The 24,798-nt window shown below is 30.8% G+C and overlaps 1 protein-coding gene across 7 annotated transcripts in view; it reads right to left on the bottom strand.

Moving 5' to 3' along the window:
• The window catches only part of GPHN (gephyrin), a 390,228-nt gene that overhangs the window by 252,277 nt on the left and 113,153 nt on the right, over positions 1-24,798 (bottom strand). For all 7 annotated transcript variants that reach the window (XM_006915134.2, XM_015591978.1, XM_025049111.1 and 4 more), the window contains exon 3: positions 24,023-24,080. In XM_006915134.2, coding sequence (XP_006915196.1) covers positions 24,023-24,080 — 58 coding nt within the window. The remainder of the gene's footprint in view (positions 1-24,022; positions 24,081-24,798) is intronic.

Raw genomic sequence — 24,798 nt, 5'->3', positions numbered from 1 at the left:
ACTTCTATCATCATGAAAGGAAGCCCAGGCTAAATTATGGAATGATGAGAGACCATGTGGAGAGAAAGACCTAGCAGAACAGATAGTACCAATGCGCCGGACATTTAACTGAGGTCATCTTAGATTCTGCAGTCCCAGTTGAGCTGACAAATGAGTGACCTCAGGTTGAGACCAGAAGAAGATATACCCAGCTGAGCCCAGCAAGCCTACAGATTTGTGAGAAATAAAAAATTACTATTGTTTTAAGACACTAGGTTATGTAGTTTTTAACGCAACAATACAACTACTTTCTTAGTTAGCATCTTTGCAGCCTCCTTTTTTTTTTTTTTGGCTATTTCCACTTTGTATTTTGTTAGTCATAAGTTTACATATCCTTTATAATAAACTTCAAAATAGTTTTGAAAGTAAATCGGACATGAGTTACATTTAAATAAATTGACATAAAGTCTCAACATGATCATATCATTTAATCATTGAGTTTAAGAAACATTCCATTGCTTAGTATGTACCAGAAAAATATGAGAATGGAAAAAAAAAGGCATGACAAATATCCTTGATGTCAGAGGTATGAATAAATTAATATAACATGGTACATCAATAGGTCATGGATAGTCCTATGAAAGATATATACATTTATGAATATATAACATTTTCCTTACCATGATCACTACATGGTAAAAACCATCACTACAGAGATTTTTAGCAATATTATTCTCTTGCACAAGAGAAGAAAACCCAATAAGGAGAAAAATGGGACAGTAATAGAGTTAAGAGAAAGTAAGTTTAGACAGGCCATAATTCTTTGTAGAAAATGAATTATGCTGACTTTTTCTATATAAAATCATTTGAGAAATGTCATACTTTTCTTTGGTCTATTATAGAGTTCTAACATAATCAACCTAATATATTCCTATCTATATAATGAGGCAGTTTTAGGGTCATCTCTGTAAAGTCTCCTCTGACTCCTCCAGACAATTTGTTCCCTGCCATTCCTTTGGAATAGCGCTTTTCATATTTTACTGGAATTTACTTGTTTACATATCTCCTCCTAAGAAGAGTCTCCAAAATTTTGATCATGCATCTCTGTAAGTAAAATAATTTCTGAAAGTTATCTCCATATACCACCAGACTAAAACATTTAGCATATCACACTTAAATAGAAACTTTAAAAGATGAGATGAAGATGACATATTTAAAATAATTTTACATTTTATTTTACTAATTGTGCAAAAATGTTTTTCTCACTAATATTCTTATAAGAGCAATGTGATGCATTATTTTAAAAAATCTTGGTTTGATATTTTGTGATATAGTAATTACAAAGTAAAAGACAATTTTAAAAGATGGGCTAAAATGGAAGAAGTATATCAGCCATACCTACTAAATCATTGTATGACATTCATTTTTCAATCTCATCCACCAAATATGCAAAAACTCTTTGCAATGGGGCTTGTAAATTTCCCTCTTTCATGATATTATCTTTACAAAATACTTGAAAGATGTTACTTTACAAATATTTTTAACAAATGGTTCAAAATCCACTAAAACTCTTCAAATGGAAGATTTTAAAATGGATTAAAATTTTGTTTTAGGTTTTTAGTGTGCAGTTATTTTTAAAAATGACACAAATATCATTTCCACTAACAAAATAACAAAATGCAAATAATTTTAATTATTCAAGTAGCTTAACTGAAAAGCGTGTTTTTATATTTTAGAAAAATTTTCCTAAGTTCTTCTTTCATGTCTTTTTTTCCTAAGTTGCTGCCTGAATTAATTTAACATTTCATTTATTTGTCTAGGCAGATTCTCCTATTCCTTGTCCATTAGTCTCATCTGTATTCATGTATTATTTGGACTAGAAATCTCTCTCTCTCTGATTCTTTTTGGCTTTGTCACTCTAATTCCAAAGCTCTTTAAAATTAACATTCTAAAAATATGTTTTCCAAAAACCTTACAAAAAATAACTTTTATTTACTGGAGAAAGGATCAGCACATTTTCTCAATATTTGTTAATGTGTTGAAGTTTTCACTAGGTTTTCAAAAAGGAAATGCAAACAATAGCTATCATGTACTAGACTAAAGCACATAGCAAGTTATTACTTAAGTGAGAAGTATAAGAGATATTTGAGAAGTTGTAAAGACACAGAGTAAGCAAGTGTCTTTATCCAAGGAGTATTCATGTATTATTTTTCATACATTCATATTTTCCATTGGAATGTATATAAACATTGTACACATTTATAAAATATATTTTAAAGTATATCTGTGTGTTTGTATTTTTAATCCTTAGGATATCTCTCACTCAGAGAACATCTGAAAGCTAAGATTTTGTTGCTTTCAATTATTTGTTATTCTCACACACACACACAAAATGTCAACCCAGGGTGTGATTTTAGGCTAACTGTACTTTTCTCCCTCCAAGAAAATAAGGCTGTTCTTTTATTTAAGTGATCTGATACTTAATCTGTGAACCAATTTCAGTTTAATTCTATTCATTTAAATGCTAATGTAATTTTCAAATACTGTATGTACTACTTATACAGATATTTTAAATAAGGTGACTGATGAAGTTCTATTCATTGTTGATCTTAATTAATGCAAGACCCTGTAGTGATTGTGTCAAATGGTGTGGACAACAGATTACTATTATTTATGATGATCCTTTTTTTCATATTTTATTAATGTCTTTTATCAATATGATTTTCTCGACCTTTACTAGATATTAATCCTCTCACTGCTTAAAGAAACAGAAATGAGTAGATGCCTAATTATCCAAATATAATTAATTTGTGCTTGGGAATCTCCAGTGTATTGTTCTGAATTAGGGTAACTGGGGTTCACATTCTGCTATCACAATAGTATGGGAACACTTTACTGTGACAAGGATTTAGTAACTCAATGCCTTCACAGAATACCAAGGATTTGCCCTAATGATGGATTCTCACTGGTGCAAGTAAAGAACCTGGCAGAGTACTCAGCACACAGTTAATTGCTGAATAAATGGTTACTTTTGTTATTTTCAACATTATTTGTGATGGGTTTATACAAAGTGTGAGATTCTCCACGACATTAATCACATCAGAAGACCCAAGTAGAATCAGGGTTCATAATAATCCTTTTATCACTAACTCTGAAAGGCCAAAAATTGAAATGTAATTTTTTAAAAGGGAAGATAAACTTTAAAACAGAATAATCAAGTGATTTATACAGCTAAATGGATTTAAGAGGTATGTCTTTTGACCTTTTTTATCCTATTTTCCCTAAGGCCTTCCCTGAGCTTAAGAGCCAGATCTTATGCATATTTGTACTCTTCAGTGATCTTAATATAATAGGTTGCTTAAATAAAATGGTGATGATTCTAATGACATAAAGTTTGTTCTAAGATAAACTGGACCTCTGAAGAGGACTTTGGAATAAATCATTAAAACCATTTACTATAATAGTAAATCAAACACATTATCTCAAGATCACTCTTAATAGAATCCTTAGGAAATCTACCCAATATAAAAAATGCAATTTAAGGCTTTCTCCAATCAGGAAAGTATTTGCTACCTAGGTAAAGTGGATGGTTGAAATATGGAAAATGAACAAACAAAATCTCTCATTGAAATACTTATTAGAATTCTAGAATTAGTTATTCTGTATCAAAGCAGAAAAAAAAAAAAAGGAGCCATAACACCACCAGTTTGAGAGTAATTCAATATTAGGTATTCAGTATAAACTAAAAGGGCTTTTAAAACAGGAGAGAGAACAATTTATCTCTTTAGTATACTAAATTTAGTCCTCGGAGTTGTTAAACACAACTGAGAAACAACACTTACACATTGAACACACCAGTACAATCTTCAGGTTTTGCTCATTTTTTGTGTGTGTGCATGTGTACGTGTTACCTGTAACACCGTTCCTTTCCTACTATAGATAACATATAGGTTTCTTTGGTTTTTAAAACTAGATTGGCTACAGTGTGGTCCACTGCTAAAGAACTCATCAAGAAGGGACAAATCTGCTCATCCTGTGAGACAATGGCTAAAGTATTTATTATCATTTCACAAAGATATCATATTAAATAAATGTATGTGACCAGCTTGATAATACCCAACTTATGATCTAAAAGTTCAGTAAGCCTTTTCTGAATTCCAGATCAATGTAGGTAATAGAAATATTAAAACATGCTGCTTCTAAGGTTGACCCTTTGGAATAACACTTGTGGATTTGTTTAGCTATTAAAGATATTACAAGATCTAAGAGAAAAGGGGATGATAAAATCTCCTTTGACCTTTAGCCTTAATATTCTGAAATCTCAATGGAAAACAGTCAATACAAATTCTTGCTTCAGGAAACTATAATCTTGGAAGTTAGTCTTTTAAATTATTAATTAAAGGTCATTATAGGTTTATATTATATTTGTTCCATGAATTGTATTTTCCTGAAGAGTACACTGCCCATACTTCTATGAGGCAATAGTAAGTAATATCAGAATGAACAGTTGGGACGCTAAGAAGACAAACACAGATGTTTATTAGAATATGGTTATATTTTTGCTATCACTATTGGAACTCTTTCCATTCATGATCTGCTATTTATATGCTTTACCAACATATTTTGTTCTTCTACAGAGATTTGTTCAATCAGTAGCAGTAGATAATAAAACTCTGGTATCTGGATTCCCAACACTTTACCCATTTTACCATAATTACAGAGGGTTCTTTTCTTGTCTTACATTATTTCTCTCTTTGTGCCTACTTCTTTATATCAACTTTCTCACTTAAAAACTCCTGATTCTTTTATTCAAGTCAGGCTATTTTACTACAGCAAAGGTCTATGCTCTTTTATGGTCCATGGTTTACGTTTCTTGCAAAATCATACTCCAAAATATATGTCTATGAGAATTTTTTGGAGGGACTGGGGTCAAGATATCTGAAATTTCCAAAAGATTATGTATAACTGCTCTAGCAGGCCACATGATATAATCGCACACATTCAGGCAGTATTGAAATATCAGTAAATCTAGTAAAGGTGAATATGCATCCAGATTATACAATTTAGTATTTCTTGGCTATTTTATTATTTCCTGACCCTAAGACATCCTGATTGGTCTCAAATACATTAAGACCAGGAATTATAACTAGCTATATATATTTACAGTCTATATTATTACTTATCAATCCTTTAACCTTTTCCATTTTGTCACTATTTACCCCATCCCATGGATTAAGCTTACTTAAAACATTTTGTATACCTGTGTGAGACCATAATCTTTTTTTAGAAAAAGGTTTATTGAGATATATTTCACATATCATAAAGTCATCCATTTACAGTATATAGTTCAGTGGTCTTTAGCATACTCAAAGGGTTATATAACCATCACCACAATCCAACTTTAGAACTTTTCAACACTCCTAAAGGAAACTTGGTAAACATTAGCAGTTATTCTTCCTCTTATTGAGAGGGCCCAGGCAACCACAAATTTAGTTTGCCTCGATGGACTGGCCTATTCTAGGCATTCACAAAACTGGAATAAAACCATATGTGGTCTTTTGTGATTGGCTTCTTTTCCTTAGCATAAGGTTTTTAAGGTTCATACATGTTGTAGCATTTATTAATATATCATTCTATTTATTTCAAATTTTTTTGTGTGGTAAAAAAATATTTATATAAAACTTGCCATCTTACCCATTTTTAAGTGTACAGTTCAGTAGCATTAATTATCTTCACAATGTAGTAGCAACTGTTACCACTATCTATTTTCAAAATATTTTCATTACCCTAAACAAATGATCATTCTTGATTCAATGTTTGCTTGATTGCTATAAATCTTCGTTTTCTGAAACAGAGTTCTGAAAAAGTTGGTTCTAAGAGTTTCTGTTTGTTTTGTAGTGTATCTGTGGAGTGATGGGAGCTTGGAGCTTTAAAACTACTATTTTACTGCTTATTATTAATTTTAAATCAATATGCTATATTACATAAAAAACGTGCCAAGGTAAACAGTGCATTATCTTTAGTATGGTCTCTACTCATACCCAAAGATGATTTTTCATAGTAAGAAGCCTGAATATTTTCCAATTTTTCCTTTATCCTACCCATAATTTCAGTATAGTTCTACTAATAAATACCCAAACTTTCCAAATACAAATATCTAGGTATGAATTTTATTGGTTCAAAAAATGCAACATGCTTCAAAGTTTTATTTAATAATTCTATATATTTATTTCATGATTTCATTGCCATCAATCTTAAACTGGCTCATGTGGGACGCTGAATTTAAAGATAAAAAGATACTTTAAAAATACTTTTCAGCTATTTATTTTGCAGTTCTAAATTTTTCATTTGGTTTTTAAAAATTGTTTCTACTTTTCTGCTAAGATTTCATATCTCTTCATTCATTATAAGCATGTTTTTCTTTACTCCTTGAGCCTGGTTGTAGTAGCTGCTTGAAAAATGTTAATTCCAATAGCTGGGTCATCTTGGAGTTACTATCAGTTGATTATCTTTTTTCTTAAGATGAATAATTTTGGACTGTATCCTGGACATGGTGAGTGATATGCTGAAGAGACACTAGAGTTGGGTATATTATTCTGAAGAATGATTTATTTTTATTTTAGTAAGCTGATGACTTGGGTTGACTCAATTCAATTCTATTAGCTGGGCTGCTTGCAGTTTACCCAGCACATTCATGGTTCGAAGGACAGCCAGAGATCCAGAAAGCTTATTTACAAAATCTGAGGTTCCCCTCTTTGGCTCTCTCCCTTCCTGGATTTCCCTCTTCACTTTAAAGCAATTGTGGTTGCCCCAAACTCTGTTCTTCGGGCAAGAAAGTCTGAAAGTTTGAGTTGCCAGGTAGGCCAGTCTGGGGCCTACTCTCAGGCTAAAAGTTATAAAAATGAGATACTCAACGAGTGCCTTCTTCCAAATGCCGAATTCTGCTTGCTTTTGGTCATTCTCCACTGCTTTCAGATAATATGGTTTGTTTGGTCCAGAGTTTATAATTGTTATTGTAATAACAGAAGCTTCTGATCAAAGCTATTGAGGTATACTGGAATATAGCTTCCTCTGAAAGCCATATAAATATCTATCATTTTATTTATCAATAAAATTTAGTACCCCCTCTATGAGTCTAGCATTTCAAACCATTCTATTCTTTGCTATTGAATAAGCAATATGGAAAAAAATGAGTGAAAGAAGTTTGATTAAATGTATCATCTGTTAAACAATTATAAACTAGGTTTTAGAAATGACAGTTGGTCAGAAAAAAATGTTCTGTATTTTACACTGTTCTTATTTTTTGTTCCACTTTTAATTTTTTGGCCCCAAATGAGAACAGTCTTAGTGATTTTTATGATTCTAAAAATATGTCCTTATTAAAAAGACAAAAATAATTCAAAGAACTGAAAATCACCAAAATTTTATCAGAGATAACTTATTTTAAACTTTTGTTAATTATCCTTACATAAAAATTTTCATACATAAATAAACATACACATATACAAACAGATGCACACAAAAAATGGGTGTTTTTAACTTCCTTTTTCAATTCAACAATGTCATAAATAAGTTCAGTACAATGGTTTTTTAAATTCTACATAAGTCTGCATATTTTAATTTTAAAACACTACTAATAAACATTTATCCCGCTTTTGGTTTTTCACATCTATAAACATTATTTACCTCTTATAAATTTTTTGTGAGGCACTAAGGAAAACGAAGAGGTAATGGAAATGGAACAGGCTTAGCAGCAAGACATCTGGGTACCCAATCTATTTCTAGTTGCCTTTCTAGCTTTGTGTCCATAGGCAAATTACTGAAATTCTTTAAATAACATACAATGAGTAGGAAATAGAAGAATTTCTGTCATAATTATATCACCTTCTCTCAAACATCAATGATAAACTTCTGACAAAGTTTTGTATATGATGTGGCTTTTCCTTTGACTATTTTCTAGGCTGAATACCGCTAGAAAATTAACTGGGCCTGATAACATATATTAAGCAATTAATTTAATTCTACTTAAAAACCTTAACAAAACCCATCTGGAAACATTTTTATTCGCTGATATTTAGCTTTATGTGGAATATAAAAGGTCTAGTTTCCAATAACTTTTATTGTAATCACTGTCACTATGGTTTAGTTTTCCATTAGAATATCAGTGGTAAAAAATCTTTAAGATGTTACAATATAATTTATATGTCCATTAGTAAAGAATAGAAGAGGAAATTCATTTTAGTAAGATTAAAGAAAGCATAGTATTCTGGTGGAATTTTAGCCAAGACTTCTGTGTCACGATATTATGCAATAATTAGTAAGAGAAACAATAGAATACTGATCTATCTATAGGCAGCAAAAAATAGCAGAAAGACAAGTAGGCTTCAACTATCCTTTCAAAGACAGCCAAGAACTGTTCTCTTTACCAGATCAGATTGTTCTGACGTTGAAAGGAAAATTACCTACTCCACATTGTACAATGGTAATGTTAAGTTCTGAATTTTTTAAAAAGGGGACTAAGTAATCAGAAATACAGTAGAGAGAAAACCTGTACCTGTTTGATATTTCTAATACTTGAAATATATGTATTTTTTCTATCATTCCTCTGGGATGCTCTTACTCTAAGGAGATGACATAGAAAAAGGGGCTCTCAACTAAGTGAACAGTTCCAGAAAAGAAAAGAGATGAAAACAACCAACAGTCAACAAACTAGCCAAAACCACAAAATTATTTGATTGGAGTGAATAAATGTTTAGTTACAGGATCTTACTTGTATGCCTTAAAGACCCTCAACATTCATTATTCCCCCAAAATATGATTCTTCTTTTGAATTCTTTATCTTAAAGATTGACAAGATCTTCTATGAAGTTGTCTAAACTAAAATCCTGGATTAATCTTTATTTCTATTCTATTTGGATCATGTCACATAGCTATCATTTACTGTGTGCTTATCATGTACCAAGTACTATGTTAAGTACTTTACAAACATTTTAGCCTCACAACAATAACAGTAGGTTTTACAATCCAACAAAGGTATTTTAGGAAAACAAAGAGTGCTTAAGATAAACAATCAAATTAAGGTACAGAGCCTGTTTTATTAATGACTGAGCTGTATCTCTCATACTTTGCTGTTGCTGCTGACATGAACCTTGCCTTTATCATTCTTCATCTAGATTGGTATAAAGCATCCCAAGTGTTCTTATACCTCTCTATACCTCCTTCCAATTCATTTTGATAAGGACACTGACTTCTCCGAAATAAATCTGAAAATGTCTTTGCTTCAAAATCTTTAGAAGCGTCCCTCCTTAAAACATACAAATCATTTAATTGAGTCAACCTAACTTTCAGCCTCATCTCCTCCAATTATTCTTATTAATACCTTGACTTTAGCCAAACTTGCACTTCTCAGAAACAGTTTTTATTCATCTTTGGTGTTTTTGTTCACATTATTTTTGCTTTAGAAGCCCTTCTCATTATATTCTCCACAAAGAATTCCTTGATTCTCTAGCCAGAGTTAGTCACTGTCTCTCCTCTGTGCTATAAAAAATTTTATATATATATTTAATATAGAAATTACATTTTATAATGAAATAAGATTGCCTCTTGCACTAGACATTGAAGATCTTCGGGATAATTCATATATTTAACAAATATTTATTAACAATAATTGAAAAAATTGACAAGCTGACACATTAAAATTAGTAATTTCTATCGCGATACTTTTAAGAGTAAAAAAGGAAGTAACAGAATAGGAGAATAAATGTGCAATACATGTATCAATGAACTCATACCCAGAATATATAAAAAATACCTATGAATAAATATGAAAAAGACAGTTAACCTAATATTTAAAAAGTAGAAGACATGATAATCACTTCAAAAGAAGAGATCTAAATGGCCAATAAATATATAAAAAGATGCTCATATCATTAGTCACCAGGGAAATAGAAATTAAAAACATATTTTGGTATCACTATGCTCTGATATGATTAAAATGGAAAAAGCCTGACTTGAAAACACTAAATGATAGTGAGAATGTGAAGCAAACTGGAGTTCTCATAAAATCCTGATGGAAGTATAAATTCACACATCTACTTGAGAAAACCGTGTGAAGAATCTAGTAAAATTATTCATTTGCATACTCTATGACCTGGTATTTCTAGATTGCATCTAGCTTGTCTATTAAGTGGATATCTGATGACTATGCATACACACGTGCTCCGAAAAACATGTTCAAGATTGTTTATTGTATGTAGCATTATTCATAATAGCCCCAAACTGAAAACCCAAATGTCCTTCAACAAAAGAATGGATAACTAAATTCTACAATTAATAAAACAAGAATCACAACAATCATCCATTGATATAAAGTTCAAAACAGGTAAAGATAATTCATGGTGATAGAAATCAGGATAGCAATTACTGCTGGGGAATACGGAAGGTGTAGTGATTGGCAGGAGGCACAGGGAGGTTTCAGGAATTCTGCTAATATTTTATTTATCGAAGTGGTAGTTACAGAGATGTGTTCACTTGTGTGATAATTTATCAAGCTTTACACTTATGATTTGTGTACTTTTCTGTATATACAACTCATATATAATATACTTCAATAAAAAGTTTATTTTAGGAAATAGAACCCAAACAAAGCTATGAAATTGGATTAGATAACCAAGGGAGTTTAAACATACAGAAAAAACAAATGCTAAATAAATTATTATTGAATAAATAACTGGATGAAAGAAAGATTTAAGGAGATTTAAGAACGGCATTCCAATTAAGAGAAGGGGGTACTAGAAAGTAACACATATTAAAGTAAACAGTTCCTGAGTGGTTTGACTATGTAGAAAGACTGTGTGAATGATGTTTTATAGCTATGATACTACTAAATCTCACTCTCATAAAAGAACCCAGACACTGGGTTTGAATGTGGCTACACTACTACTTACTATGTGACCTTAGGCAAATCACTTAAGTGTTTTTTGTTTCATTTTTCTCACCTATAAATAGGGACAATAATAACATCCACCTCATATGTTTGTTTACGGGAATCGAAATTAGTATTGTTAGAGCAATTACAACAGTGCCTTATACATCAAATATTAAAACAGAATCCTGGCAGAAAAAATTTATTTTGTGATTTCATTTTACTAAAGGTTTGTTAATTCAATCAACTGAAAAACTACTAGATGTAATAACAGTGTTTGATAAAAAATAGTTAAAAGATTTATAGACAAAAAAAACAGCTTTTTCAATACCCTAGCTATAATCATTTAAAAAATAAATACAGGGGTTCTGCTTTTGGGTAGAATACAGTAGATCACAGCAGGTCAATACTCACATGATAATGAGTAGGAAAAAATCAGGTAATTATAAAAATTCTACTTTTAAAGACATTGAAGAGCTACAGAAGCAAAATTAGACAAAATAAAGTTCCAGAAATGAGGAAACTTTTCTGAGTTAAACTGATAATCTCTAGCTTTTCCTATTTTCACTGGGGGTATTTGCTGATTTTGGTCACAGGGCTGACCATTAGCTTTTCCAGACATAGAACTTCTGCTGGGAAGAAAAGAAACCAGAAAACTTTGATATATTTAGAAATTGGAAACTTGATTAGATTTAAACACATGGCTGTTTTCTCCCTGGAATAACTGTAGATTATGGTGTTGTTCACAGGGAAGACAGAGTGATATCTGCCAATTTTTGTGGCTTGTGTTGGTTAGGCATGAGGCTAGAGGGCTAGGCTGGAACCTATACCTACAGAGCTCAATCTCATATTGTCATTCAGGAATGAGGAAATAAAAACTCACTATAATTTCAGTCCATCTCTAACCCAGGTCAATTCCTGATTGGACTGCAGTGATCAGTTTCTCATACTTTCTACCCATCAGTAGAAAGGGAGACACTCTATGATGGAAGATAAATCGTTATTACCAATATGGTTCTTTTACACATGAAATAAATTTATAGAAATTACTTGGCATGCAAGAAAATAGGACTCAATATTAATATAAAAAATCAGATAAAAAACAGATGCATGAGGAATTTGCAGCCTAAAACTTTAAAGTAAATTATGATTAATATAGTCAAGAAAATGGAAGAAAGATAAACAAAATAGATAAAATAATGGAGAATTTCACCAAATAATTGGAATCTATAAAAAGTTAAATGAACATAATGGGACATAAAATTATAATATCTGAAATTCAGATCTAAATGGGTAGGTCTTATAGAATTAAAGAATGTAAATACAGGTCAAAAAATGCAGCAGAACACAGGAATGTTAAACGCAAAGACAAATCAACAAAAAAGTACAAAATGATATAGAGATAAAATAGAAAGAATGAACATAATAGTACAAAACAAGTATCTGAGACATACTCAAAAGGTCTAATATATGTATAATTAGATCTCCGAAAGAGAAGAAAAACAGAATGGGAAGAAGCAATAGTCAAAAACAATGTTTAAAAATATCCCCAAATTGATGAAAGATATCAATAAAAATCAAGTACTACTATTAGAAATGATAAAAGGTAACACACTCATGTTGTAATATATCCTGGGATAAATCACCAAAAACCCTGCAAGAAAAACAAAACACATTCATAATATATATATAACTAAAAAATTAATAAAAGGAAAAAACTGAATAAAAGCTACTCTATTAGAGATGACCTATTTTCCTATCATTGATACGCAACAATAAATACAACTCACTGCAGAATTTCACAGAAAGTTTTAAAGAACTGAAATCATACAAAGAGAAAGAATCACATATCCTGATTTTTCTGTATAAACTGACTCACTGCCTAACTAAATAGTAGATAGGGGAAGCACCTCTTTATAAACACATTCTGGCTAATAAAAGAATTTTAATTCTGTCATTTCTTTGGATTGTTTGCATGACATATTATTTTCTATCCTTTTAATTTCAGCCTATATGGCATCGTTCAATATACAATATCTCTACTGTAGATAGCATATAGTTGAGTCTTTACAAATTTTTTTATCTAGGATGACAGTATGTACCTTTTGATTGAATTTTTAAATCCATTTGCATTTAATGTTATTATTGATACAGCTGGACTTACATGTGCCATTTTACTTCATGTGTTCTATTTGTCTCATTAATTCCTCTATTGCTCCTCCATTCTTTTGCATGAAGTGAATATTTTCTAAGGTAATATTTTAATTCCTTTAATGATTTTTTTCCACTATATTTTATTGGAGCTATTTTCTTAGTGCTTGCTCTAGGGTTTACCATGGACATCTTAACAGAATCTACTTCAGATATACATTAATTTAATTCATGTGACACAGAAACACTACTCCTATATAGTCTATTCTCTATTCTTCCTTTTTGTGCATTATTATCCATGTTACATATATATTTTTGTACATACATATATAAGTATTCACATATATATATCGAATCTAATACATTGCTATAATTAATAATTATATTAAAACTGAGAAAAGAAAGACAAGTATATACTTATAATCTGTTATGTTAACCTTCTTATTTACTATTTCTGGTTCTCCTATTTTGTTCTTGTGGAATCAAGATATCATCTGGTGTTATGTACTTACTCCAATGCAGCTTTGTTTTCCCATAACCTCTTTGTGCCATTATTGTCAAATATATTACATTCCGATATGTTATAGATTCAACAAAACAGCTACATATGTATTATTTTATACAACTTGTTAAGAGAGAAATCAGTTAAGAAAGGACAAAAACATGCATTCATACTGTCTTTTATAATTATATAATTACCTTTACCAGTGTGTGTGTGTGTGTGTGTGTGTGTGTGTGTGTGTGTGTGTGTGTGTGCGCATGCGTGTTTGAATTACTGCCAGTGGTCATTTACTTTCAGCCTGAAGAATTTTTTAAAGTATTTCTTTCAAGGCGAATTTGCTAGCAACAAATTCTCTCAGTTTTTGTGTATCTTGGAATGTCTGTATTTCATCTTCGATTTTGAAAGACAGTTTTACTTATATAAAAGATTCTTGGTTCATTAACAGGTTTTTTCTTCAGTATTTGAATGTCAACCTACTGCCTTCTCAGTTCCATTGTTATTGATGATAGTCATGTTAATTTTATTGGGGTTCACTAGTATGTGATGAGTCATTTTTCTCTTACTGCTTTAAATTTTTTTCTCATTGTCTTTTGGCACTTTTACTATGATGCATGATATGGAATGAATTAATGTTTTTGTCTCACCAAAATTTGTATGTTGATACTCTAAACCCAATGTGATGGTATTTGAAATTGGGGCTTCTGGAAGGTAATTAAATTATGAGGATGGAGTTCTTATGAATGGAATTCGTGCCCTTAGAAAAAGAAGCAAGGGAACTTAGCTAGTTCTCTTTCTGTCTTGTAGGAATACAACAAGAAGTCAACTGTCTGCAACCCAGAGAGGGTTCTCACAAGAACCTGACCATGATCTTCTCTTGATCTTGAACTTCCAGCCTCCAGAACTGTGATAAATAAATTCTGTTATTTAAAAGTCACTCAGTCTATGTACTCTGTTGCCTGAACTAAGACTATTTGTATGGGTGTGGAGCTGTTTGAGTTTATCTTATCTGAAATTGATAGAGCTTCTTGGATGTATAGATTAATATCTGTAATTAAATTTGGCAAGTTTTCAGCTATTATTTCTTATAATATTTTTTGTGCTCTTTTCTCTCCTCATATTCCCATAGCCGTATGTTAGTGTGTTCTATGTCCCACATTTCTGAGGCTCTGTTCATTTTTCTTTATTTTTTTGTGTTCTTCAGCTGATTTTCTTCTTCTACCAACTGAGAAGTGCTGTTGAGTGAGCCCCTCTAGTCAGTCTTCCATTTCAGTTATTAGCCTTGCAAGTCCAGAATCTGCATTTTGGTTTTCTTTACTTCTTTCAGTATGGTGTCCTATTAGTTTTCTTTTCTTAAAGTACATATATATGTATATATACACATTGTGTGTGTGTGTGTGTGTGTGTGTATAGACTGCTTTGAAATTTGTCTGTTAAATTCAACATCTAGAACCTCTCACAAGCAGCTTCTGTTGTCTGCTTTGATTCCTGAGAATGGTTCACACTCTCATATTCTTTGTGTATCTTGTAACATTTGCTGAAAACTAGACATCTAATATGTTATAGCAACTGGATACTGATTCCCCTCCCCTTCTTCAGGGCTTTGTTGTTATTTGCTTACTTTTTGTTTACTAAATTGGCTAGGCTACTTTAATACAGTCTATTTCCAACCAGTGTGAAAATTTTGATATTGCTCCTCAGAGGGTATAGCCAAGGGATGCACTAACTCACCTTGGAATGAAAGTAAAGTTCTTTTTGTCTCTTTTCTTTCCTAGATCTCTCTGTTAAGCTATTTGCCTCTTTGTTAGCACCTAGCTGTTATGCTCCACTAATTTTGAACCAATTGCTTCCCAGTCTGATCCAATTAAATTCAAATGAGATAGTTTTTCAAGTCCAGTCTTCGAGGTTTGTTCTAACCCAAGGAGGGCTCTTTTTAGCTGTCTCTTTCCCAGGTTCTTTCTGATAAACTAATTGATTTAGATTCTTGCTCTTACAGAGCAATTATCAGCCTCCTCTCAATTGTTTACCACCACCAAAATCTCCATTGTTTTGCATAGTGACCTTAGGCTTGAAATTCCTCATGTTATTTCAAATAAGGCCATTCCTTTGCGAAAAGCTTCAGAGCAATAGGTTCTTATGGAGTGCCCTAGATAAAATCTTTAAGCCACAGTTATAAGTTCTGTGTAGGTGTGGTAGCTTTTGGTCTTTTTGGCTTGCCTCTCCTAATGTAGACATTCCACCCACTGAGCAAGCTAAGGTGATCAGGCCCTTAGTATTTTCAGACCGCTGCTTCTAGGCTAGAGCTTCCATCTATGAATGAAGACTGGATGGAGGAAGGGAGTCCTTGACCTTTCAGCTGTACTTATCAGGAATTTAACCCCTATGAGAGAGAGTTGGAGGCCTAATAAATGATGAAGGCCTGCCCATCTTGGAGAAATACTGCATCTCTTAATTGGGAGCTGAAGGGAGAGGGGGCCTTATACTTGAGACCACACCTACCCAGACTAAAGTTTCCGTCAAGCTGAGGAAAGGTAAGGGAGGGATCAGGTTATGGCTAAGTGCCATATACTCTCACTGTTTTATCTGATATTTAGATTTACTTGAATTAATGTTTCCTCATTTGTTGTGCTTAGAACAATATCTAAATACTTCAACTGGTTGTTCCTTTATAATTTTTACCCAATATGGTTGATTTATAGGAGAATGGGTCCAACAGAGTTCCTCATTCACGATTTGTAGAAGTATATTTGGCAATAACCCAAATTTTAAAAGTATCTTATATCTCCATTATGTTAAAATACATAGTCAATATTAAAATATAACTACATAGAAAAGATATTTTGTTTATAGTAGGAAACAAAAAATAGGACATAACTAAAAATTAAAATTAAAAATAAAAGAAATTTTAAAGATCTATATAAACAAGACTAAATGACTTTACTTATATACTTATATTACATTCTAAAATAAATACTCATCATTGAAAAGATATACAGGCATGTGCTGACTAACATTTCAGTCAATGATGGACAATGTATAAGAAATTGTTCCTATAAGATTATAATAGAGCTAAAATATTCCTAGTGCCTAGTGATGCAAAGCACAATGCATTACTCATGTGTTTGTGGTAATGTTGGTATAAACAAACCTACTGCACAGCAGTTGCATACAAGTACAGCACATACAACTATGTACAATATATAATACTTAACAATAAATGACTATGTTACTGGCTTATATATTTACTGTACTATTCTTTTTATCATTATTTTAGAGTGTACTCTTTTTACTCATAAGAAGAAAAGTGTGCTGTAAAAAAGTATGCCATGCTATGTCGGCAGCAGCCTCATATATCTCCTATTTATTGCATCATTTTCTCTTGCGTTTTATTTAATTTCATGTTATTTTGTATAGTAACATGCCATAAAGTCTTGTAGTCTAGCAGCAATAGGCTATTTCATATAGCTTAGGTGTGTAGTAGGTTATGCTATCTAAATTTATGTATGTACTTTCTATGATGTATACAGGGCAACAAAATCAGCTAAAAATACTTCTCAGAATGTATCCTTGTCATTAACTGGCACAGGACTGTATTTGCTTCCCCAAATTACTGTAAAGTTAATAAAACTTTCATCTAAGTTTTTGTATAAATTTTTTTTTCAAAAAAACCTACTTTGTCTCATTTTTTTAGCCCATTTTCTAATAAATAATATTTTTGTTATTGTTGTTTGAAAATTTTTAGTATCTTCTACATGGTAGCCCTTTGTTGAATATACAGTTTGCAAACAATTGTATCCAGTGTGCAGCTTGTGTTTTCACTTATTCAAATGTTCTTTTGCACAGAATTTTAGAATTTTCATAAGTACCAATTTATAAAATGTTCCTTTTATAAATTGTGGTTTTAATGTTGAGTCTAAAAACTCTTTGCTTAAGCAAAGGTTCTGAACATTTTCCCTTTTATTTTCTAACAGTTTTATGTTTTATATTTAAGTCTACTATCCATTTAGAGTTAACTTTTGTATAAGATATAAGGTTTAGGTGAGATTCTTTTTTTCTTTCTTTCTTTTTTTTTTTTTGCTAATGGATATCCAGTTCTGCTACCATCATTTGTTGAAAAGATTATCCACTGAATTGCTTTTGCAGCTTTATTAAAAAACCAGTTGAATATATCTGTGTGAGTCTACTTATAGGTTCCATGGATAGATGTGTCTATTTTTCTGTCAATACTACAATGTCCTCATTGCTGTAACTAATAGTAACCTTATCATTGGGTAGAGCTAGTCTTTCCATTTATTTTTCAATTGTTTTAGTTGTTCTAGGACATATGCCTTTCCATATACTTTTAGAATAAATTCATATAATTGTATACCTACAAAAAACTTGTTGGTGTTTTTTTTTAAAATAAGAATTGCATAAACTTGTATGTCAACTTGGGAATAACTGACATCTTTACTATGTTGACGCTTTAAATCCATGAACATGGTATATTTGTCTATTTCTTTAAGCGTCCTTTTATTTCTTAAGCATTTTGTAGTTTTCAGCATACAGATACATTTGTATGTTCTAAAGTGCATATGTAAGTAATTTTTGTTGGAGTAATTGTAAATGGTATTATTTTAAATTTGTTTCCAATTGTTCTGAGTATATAAAAATGTAACTGGTTTTTTTGGGGGGTGTTGATCTTATATCCCCCAAATTAATTGAGTTGACTTATTAGTTGTAGGAATTTTTCTGTCGATACCTTTTTCCACATAGACACTCATGTGATTTGCAAAAAGGGAGTTTTATTTATTACTTTCCAATCTTTATGCCTTTTAATAATGTTCCTTGCATTACAGTGCTACTTATACTTAAATTCTAGTATTCATTTGAATAAAAGTAGTGAGAGCAGATAATCTTGCTTTGTTCCTGATCTTAGGAGAAAATCACTTATTCTTTCACCAGTAAATATGACGTTAGCTCTAAGTTTTTTGTAGATGCTTTATCTCAAGTTTGGGATGTTCTCCTCTATTCCTAGTTTGCTGAGAGTTTTTTTTTTACATCATGAATGGGTTTTACAGTTTGTCAAAGTTTTTCTGCATCAATTGATATAATCATATAATTTTTTTCTTTAGTGTGCTAATATGGTCGATTACATGATGGTTTTTTCAATGTTGGACAAATTTTGCATACCTCAAATAAATCCTTATTGGCAGTGGTGTATAATTTTTTTTACATATTGTTGGATTTAATTTGGTAATTTTTAGTAGAGGATTTTAAGTTTGTGAGAGATACTGATCTTCATTTTTCTTTCTTTTTTGTACTGTCTTTTTCTGATTTTGGTATCAGTGTAATACTAGCCTCATAAAATAAGTTGGGAAGTGTCTCCTCTTCTATTTTCAGGAAAAGACTGGGTAAAATTGATGTTAATTCTTTACTGTTTAGTAGAATTCTTCAGTAAAATCATCTGGGCATAGAGATTTCTTTTTTAGGAGCTTTTTCATTACAAATTTAATTTCTTTAATGGTTATAAGACTACATAAATTGTCATTTCATCTTGGTTAGTTTTAGTAATTTGACGGTTTTGAGAAACTGGTCTTTTTTTCTGTTATCCAACTTACAAGTATAAAGTTTTTCATAGTATTCTCTAATTTTCCTTTTACTATGGAAGATCTGTAGTAAAAGTCTAGTAAGAGATTTATTAAGTTTTTAAAATAATATAGCTTTTTGTTTCAATGATTTTTCCCTATTGATTTTCTGTTTTCAATTTCATTGATTTCAATTCATATTTCTTGCCTTCTTCTTTTTTACTATATTTGGCTCTTCTGGAAGAACCATCAATTATTGACCCAAGAAGTATCCTCTCAAAATTACTGTTTTCATGGTATGTTTATCCTTTTGCTTTCAACCTATCTGTGTCATTGTTTTTGAAACATTCTTTTTTTTTTTTTGACAATGACATATGTTGGATCATTTCTAAAAGTACATTATGTCAATTAGTCCTTTAATGGTATCTTTAGATTAGATTATTTATATTTAAGGTAATTATTGATATGACTTAAATATTTCTGCCTTTTTTTTTATATTTTGTTTGTATCTTCTGTTTCTCATTCCTGTTTTTTCATGCCTTATATGGATTATTTGAACATTTTTCAGGATTTCATCTTATTTTATAGTATTTTTGTATATATTGTTCTGTATATTTCTTTTAGTGGTTGCTCTGAGTATTACAATATACAGATGTAATTTATCACAGACTACTGATATTGACATTTTATCATTTCAAGTGAAATACAGAAACTTTGCTTTTATTAGGCACCTTTATTCTCTCACATTTTAAATATGACTGTTTTCATTATTTACTCTATATACATTGTGCACCACATCATATGGTGTCATAATTTTTGTTCCAACCTTCAAATGTGATTTAAGAAAATCAGGAAAAAAAAGACAGTCTACTATATTTACCTATTCTGCTGTTCTTCTTTCCTTTCTGAAGTTTCAAGCCTTTTTTCTGTTATCATTTCCTTTCTCTTTACAGAATTTATTTAGCCATTCTTTCAGGGTAGGTTTTCTAGTGACAAATTCTTTCAGTTTTCTTTTGTTTGAGCATGTCCTTATTTCCCGTTCATTCCTGAAGAATAATTTCACTGGATATAGACTTTGTAGTTGACAGTTCTTTATTTCAGCACTTGAAAAATGTTGTGCCACTTCCTTCTGGCGCCATTACCCTCCCCCACCCCCTCCCCTCAAGGTATGGTGCTAGCAAAAAATATATAAATAGATCAATGAAACAAAAATTCAGGAAAAGACTTATGTATGTGTAAGTGTGTGTCTAGGAATATAAAAATTTAGTATATGATAAATGAGGCAATTTACACCAGTGGTAGAAAAGATGAGTTTTTCAATAAATTGGGTGCTAAACTGTAAATCATCCCATATATAAATGAAGATAACTTTATACCAATATAAATTACAGATAGAGTTATTATTTAAATACCTCTATTTAAAATTAATACACCCAAAATTAGTAGTGTAATTTGGCATAACCTCCTTGGAAAACAGTTTGATTTCATCCAGAAAAGTTGAAAATACACATTACTTAGTGCCCAAGAATTCCTTTCCTCAGTATATTCCTCAGATAATCTCTTACACGGGATGCTTTTATAAGAATTTTACAGTATCATTTTTCATAACTCCAAAAGGAAGCAAGCTGAATGTCCATCAACAGTAGGGTTTCTCAGTAATTTGTGGCATGATGGAGTATTTTATGGCAAAAAAGAAAGAAAAAAAGAAAACAGAAAAAGGAACTTAGCTATAGACAACAACATGGATGAATCACGAACAAAAGAAGCAAAGCACAAATAATTGCACACAGTGTGATTCAACTGATATAAAGTTCGAAGAGAAGCACAAATAAATTATAATATTTAGGAATGTGTACACAGGTAATAAAACTAAATAAAAGCAGGGAACTGATAATGATAAAAACTCAGAATATTGGGTGGAAAAGATGATTGTGACTGGGTCAGGAATGTATTCACTCTTTATCCCTTAAGCCTTTGACCAAGCATCACTACTAGGTGATTTATTGTAATCAATAAATGTATGCTTAATTCAAATTATGTATGAACTAAATAATGATTTCTGTGCTAGTAACATTGTGGAAGATTACCAACTCTGACAAAAACTGAATTATGTTTCATTAATCAATCATATCTTTTTAATAGTGAAAATACACATGCATACTTATTTATACATGGTATATTATTGACAGTATATTTCTAATTTAAACTCAATAGTACTACTTAAATAATATAAAATTACTCAGATATTAGCCAACTAAAATGAATAATTACACTAGATGTTTTACATTTCTTCCAATCAAAACAAAAAGATTATAATATCTGATTTCAGCTGAAAATGTTGATGGTGCCATCATATGCTGGTGAAATGCTTTATAACAGTTTTTCTTCCAACACTTTTGAATGCCAAGAATCAATTTCATATTTTTTTATGCCTCAGGCCTCAAACTCTATGAAGCTGTTTCAGATATAATACCGGTAACTGATAGAAAAAAATCATATATTACATGTCATCCATGAGTGTTTTTTCAAAAATCTCCTGAGGGATAACTCCTATAACTCTAGAATTTCAAAAAAACACAACAAAAAATTTATTCCTGTAGAGAAAAAAGTCACTATTAAAAAATAGGCAACATTTCTGCTAATTAATTAAATTAATAAAATAATATACTAATCCTCCGGTTCTAGGATGGACCTTCCCTAGAGCAATACTTTCTCTTTTCGGTCCACTATTATTACCTCATATAGCTTTTTTAGGCAATTCCATTCACTAGCATGGCCTCAACTAACTTGCATAATGACAAATCTCAATATCAATCAAAAGATAGAATTATCTTTTCTGAGGTCCAGGCTGATTTATCTAGTGACTTAGTGGATATTCGGTTATCTAAGAGGGACCTCAAATTAATTAAGTCCAAAATGTACTGTTTTCCTCTCAAACTTATTCCTTTTCTTGTATTTCTTCTTTAACAGTTAACACGATCTACTCAGTTTCCTGACAGAAACCCGAGTCAACCTTTCCGTTTTCCCCTAAACATCCAATAAATCTTCAGGCATTTTTTATTTTATTTTCTTAAATAATATTTCTTGAATCTGAGTCTTTTCTTCAGTCTCATTGCCACCACTTTAGTTCAGCTTTTGATCATAAATGGATGTTGTATCTTGTCGAAAGCTTTTTCTGCATCTATTGATGTGATCAAATGATTCTTATTTTTTAATCATTTTGTGCCTATATTCTTACAATCTGGTCTCCTTCATTATAGATAGAACCTCCTCTTCACTGAAATAATTTTTCTCACTCATTACAGAAAAAAATAAAAAATTGACCAAGCTCATTCTGTTATTTTCTTTCTTAAAATCACATAATGGCACCCCATAGTTTTCAATATCAAATTTAAATTTCTTAACATGGCATAAAAGGCCCACCGCCAGTCCTATATCTCAATAGCATTTATTTTATACCTTGTGATTTGGTGCCATATTATCTTATATTTATGCTTCACAGGTGACAATACCTCTGTACAGAACTCCAATTTGCTGAGTTTACTTCTTGGAAAGACTTTGCTGAGTATCTTTTTCAAATGACCAAGTGCCCTTCCTATGTATTTCATAGAATGCTTTGTTTACCTTTATCACTTAACATATTATAATTGTAAATAAGGTAAAGCACCTTTAAGATAAATGGATTTCAACTCTATATCCTTTATATAAATGCTGCTTAATTATTTATTTATACATTTATTGATTATTTAAGTTTCTACGGTTTAGTTTTTTTCTGACGCTATAATATGTATTTCAAGAAGTAATATGCTCATGTTATTCTGACCCTTTAACAACAACGGATTATAAAATTGGAAGTAATTATTGGACCTCAAACAATTAATTTTAACAACTTTACTTTTATTAGTTCTCATTTCCTCTTTTGAAAAATGAGAGATACAGATTAGATCTAAGGTTCTTCCCAGCTAAACTATTTTATGACTTTATATTAAGCTGGAGTATATCTCTTGATACTGTTTTTTTTAATTGCTAAAACATAATCAGGGCATTAATTCCTGATGTTGACTACCATAACACCTGACATACTGAAACTAATAGTATATTACATAATAAAGATCAATGAGCTTAACCGATATAAAAATAATGTAAACAAACTAAAAAATTATTTACTAAGATTTGAATTTATTGAACTTGATTTTGAAAAATGAGTCAAATCAGCTTAATGATTTGTTGAGCTTTTTACATGTCATTTTTAACTAATTATTGTTTATCCTTGACTATTTCTATCTGATTATTAAGTTTTATTTATAAAATAGGTAGTAAGTTCAGGTCTCATTACATGGTAAATTGCTTTTGCACATGGGCCACATGCTATGTTAGAAGACTAACAGTCCATAGGATTTAGTAAAATGTTAGAGACAGAACACTGTAGTAATGCTGTAATTTTCGAAAATGTCAATTTTTCATTTATTGTACTGTAAATTTTAAATTGATATTGGCAAACTGTTTTCAAAGGAACAAGAAAATATTTACTAGAAGACTGATATTATTTATAATTGGTGAAAGGTTACAGGGAAAAGAAATTAAAACAAGATAAAGAGATAATCCATTATGCACACTAATACTTATACATGTAGATTTTCAATGAATTTTACTGGAAAGGGCTCTTTTTGATTCTCCTAATATTTTTCTTAGAAATGCATTGATAATGGTAGATGAAATCTGATGATTATCTGATATACATATAAATAATATATATATATTTAAATTCAAATAGGATAAGTGGGAATTAAATGCTGTCCTAACACAGGCAAAGATTCAATAGCATAAAGAAAAAGCAATTCTTTCCCCACCTTCCCTGCAAGATACTAAGTTTCTGTAGAGGTGAAAAATGCCATACCATACCTTGATTTCTTCTATTTCATCTGGTACTATCTTGTATGCCGATATAGTCCCACCCAATCTGAAATTAGAAGAAAATATTGTCAATACCAGCAATAGTGTGCAAAAAAACATGAACTATTTCTAACGCAAGCATCAAAGTGCCACCAATAACAGCCCATTGCCTACTGCAATAATCATGGAGGAAAAACAACCATTTTGTGATTAAGTTTTCAATACAGTAGTTTAAAAGAGATAGATAAGGAATAACTATTGAAAGAGGAAACAGTAAGTTAGATTTTTAATCATAACTAAACTTTCTTTATTGATAGTTTTAATGACACTAAAACTGCAAAATTTATTGATGGATTCTCTCACAACTAAGATGTATCAAGAACCAACAACAGACATGGTGTTTGCTTTTTCTGGGGTAGTTTTTATAACAGACTTCACTTTTTTTAGTTTTAACTTTACAGAAAATTTGAGCAGAAAATAAAGCAATTCATTAGCAGATGAAATTAATTTGAATAATATAGCTTATTTAACCCAACATATTCACAATGTTATTTTAGCATGTAAACAGTGTTTCAAAAAAATTTTTTTATACTAAGTATTTGAAATCTGGCTATATTTTACACTTAACGTACATCTCCATTAGTTCCTTTAATTATTAACTCTTTCATTTACTTAAAGTGAAAACTATGAGGATCCACTGCCCCCCATAGTTTTCTTTGTTAACACCTTACATTAGTGTGGTACATTTCACAACTGATTTTGCTTCATTTAAAATATAATTTAAA

The sequence above is a fragment of the Pteropus alecto genome, unplaced genomic scaffold, assembly GCF_000325575.1.
Source record: "Pteropus alecto unplaced genomic scaffold, ASM32557v1 scaffold276, whole genome shotgun sequence".
Lineage (NCBI taxonomy): Eukaryota > Metazoa > Chordata > Mammalia > Chiroptera > Pteropodidae > Pteropus > Pteropus alecto.
Note: the sequence above shows the minus strand (reverse complement) of the source record. Positions and strands in the feature narration are given on the sequence as shown.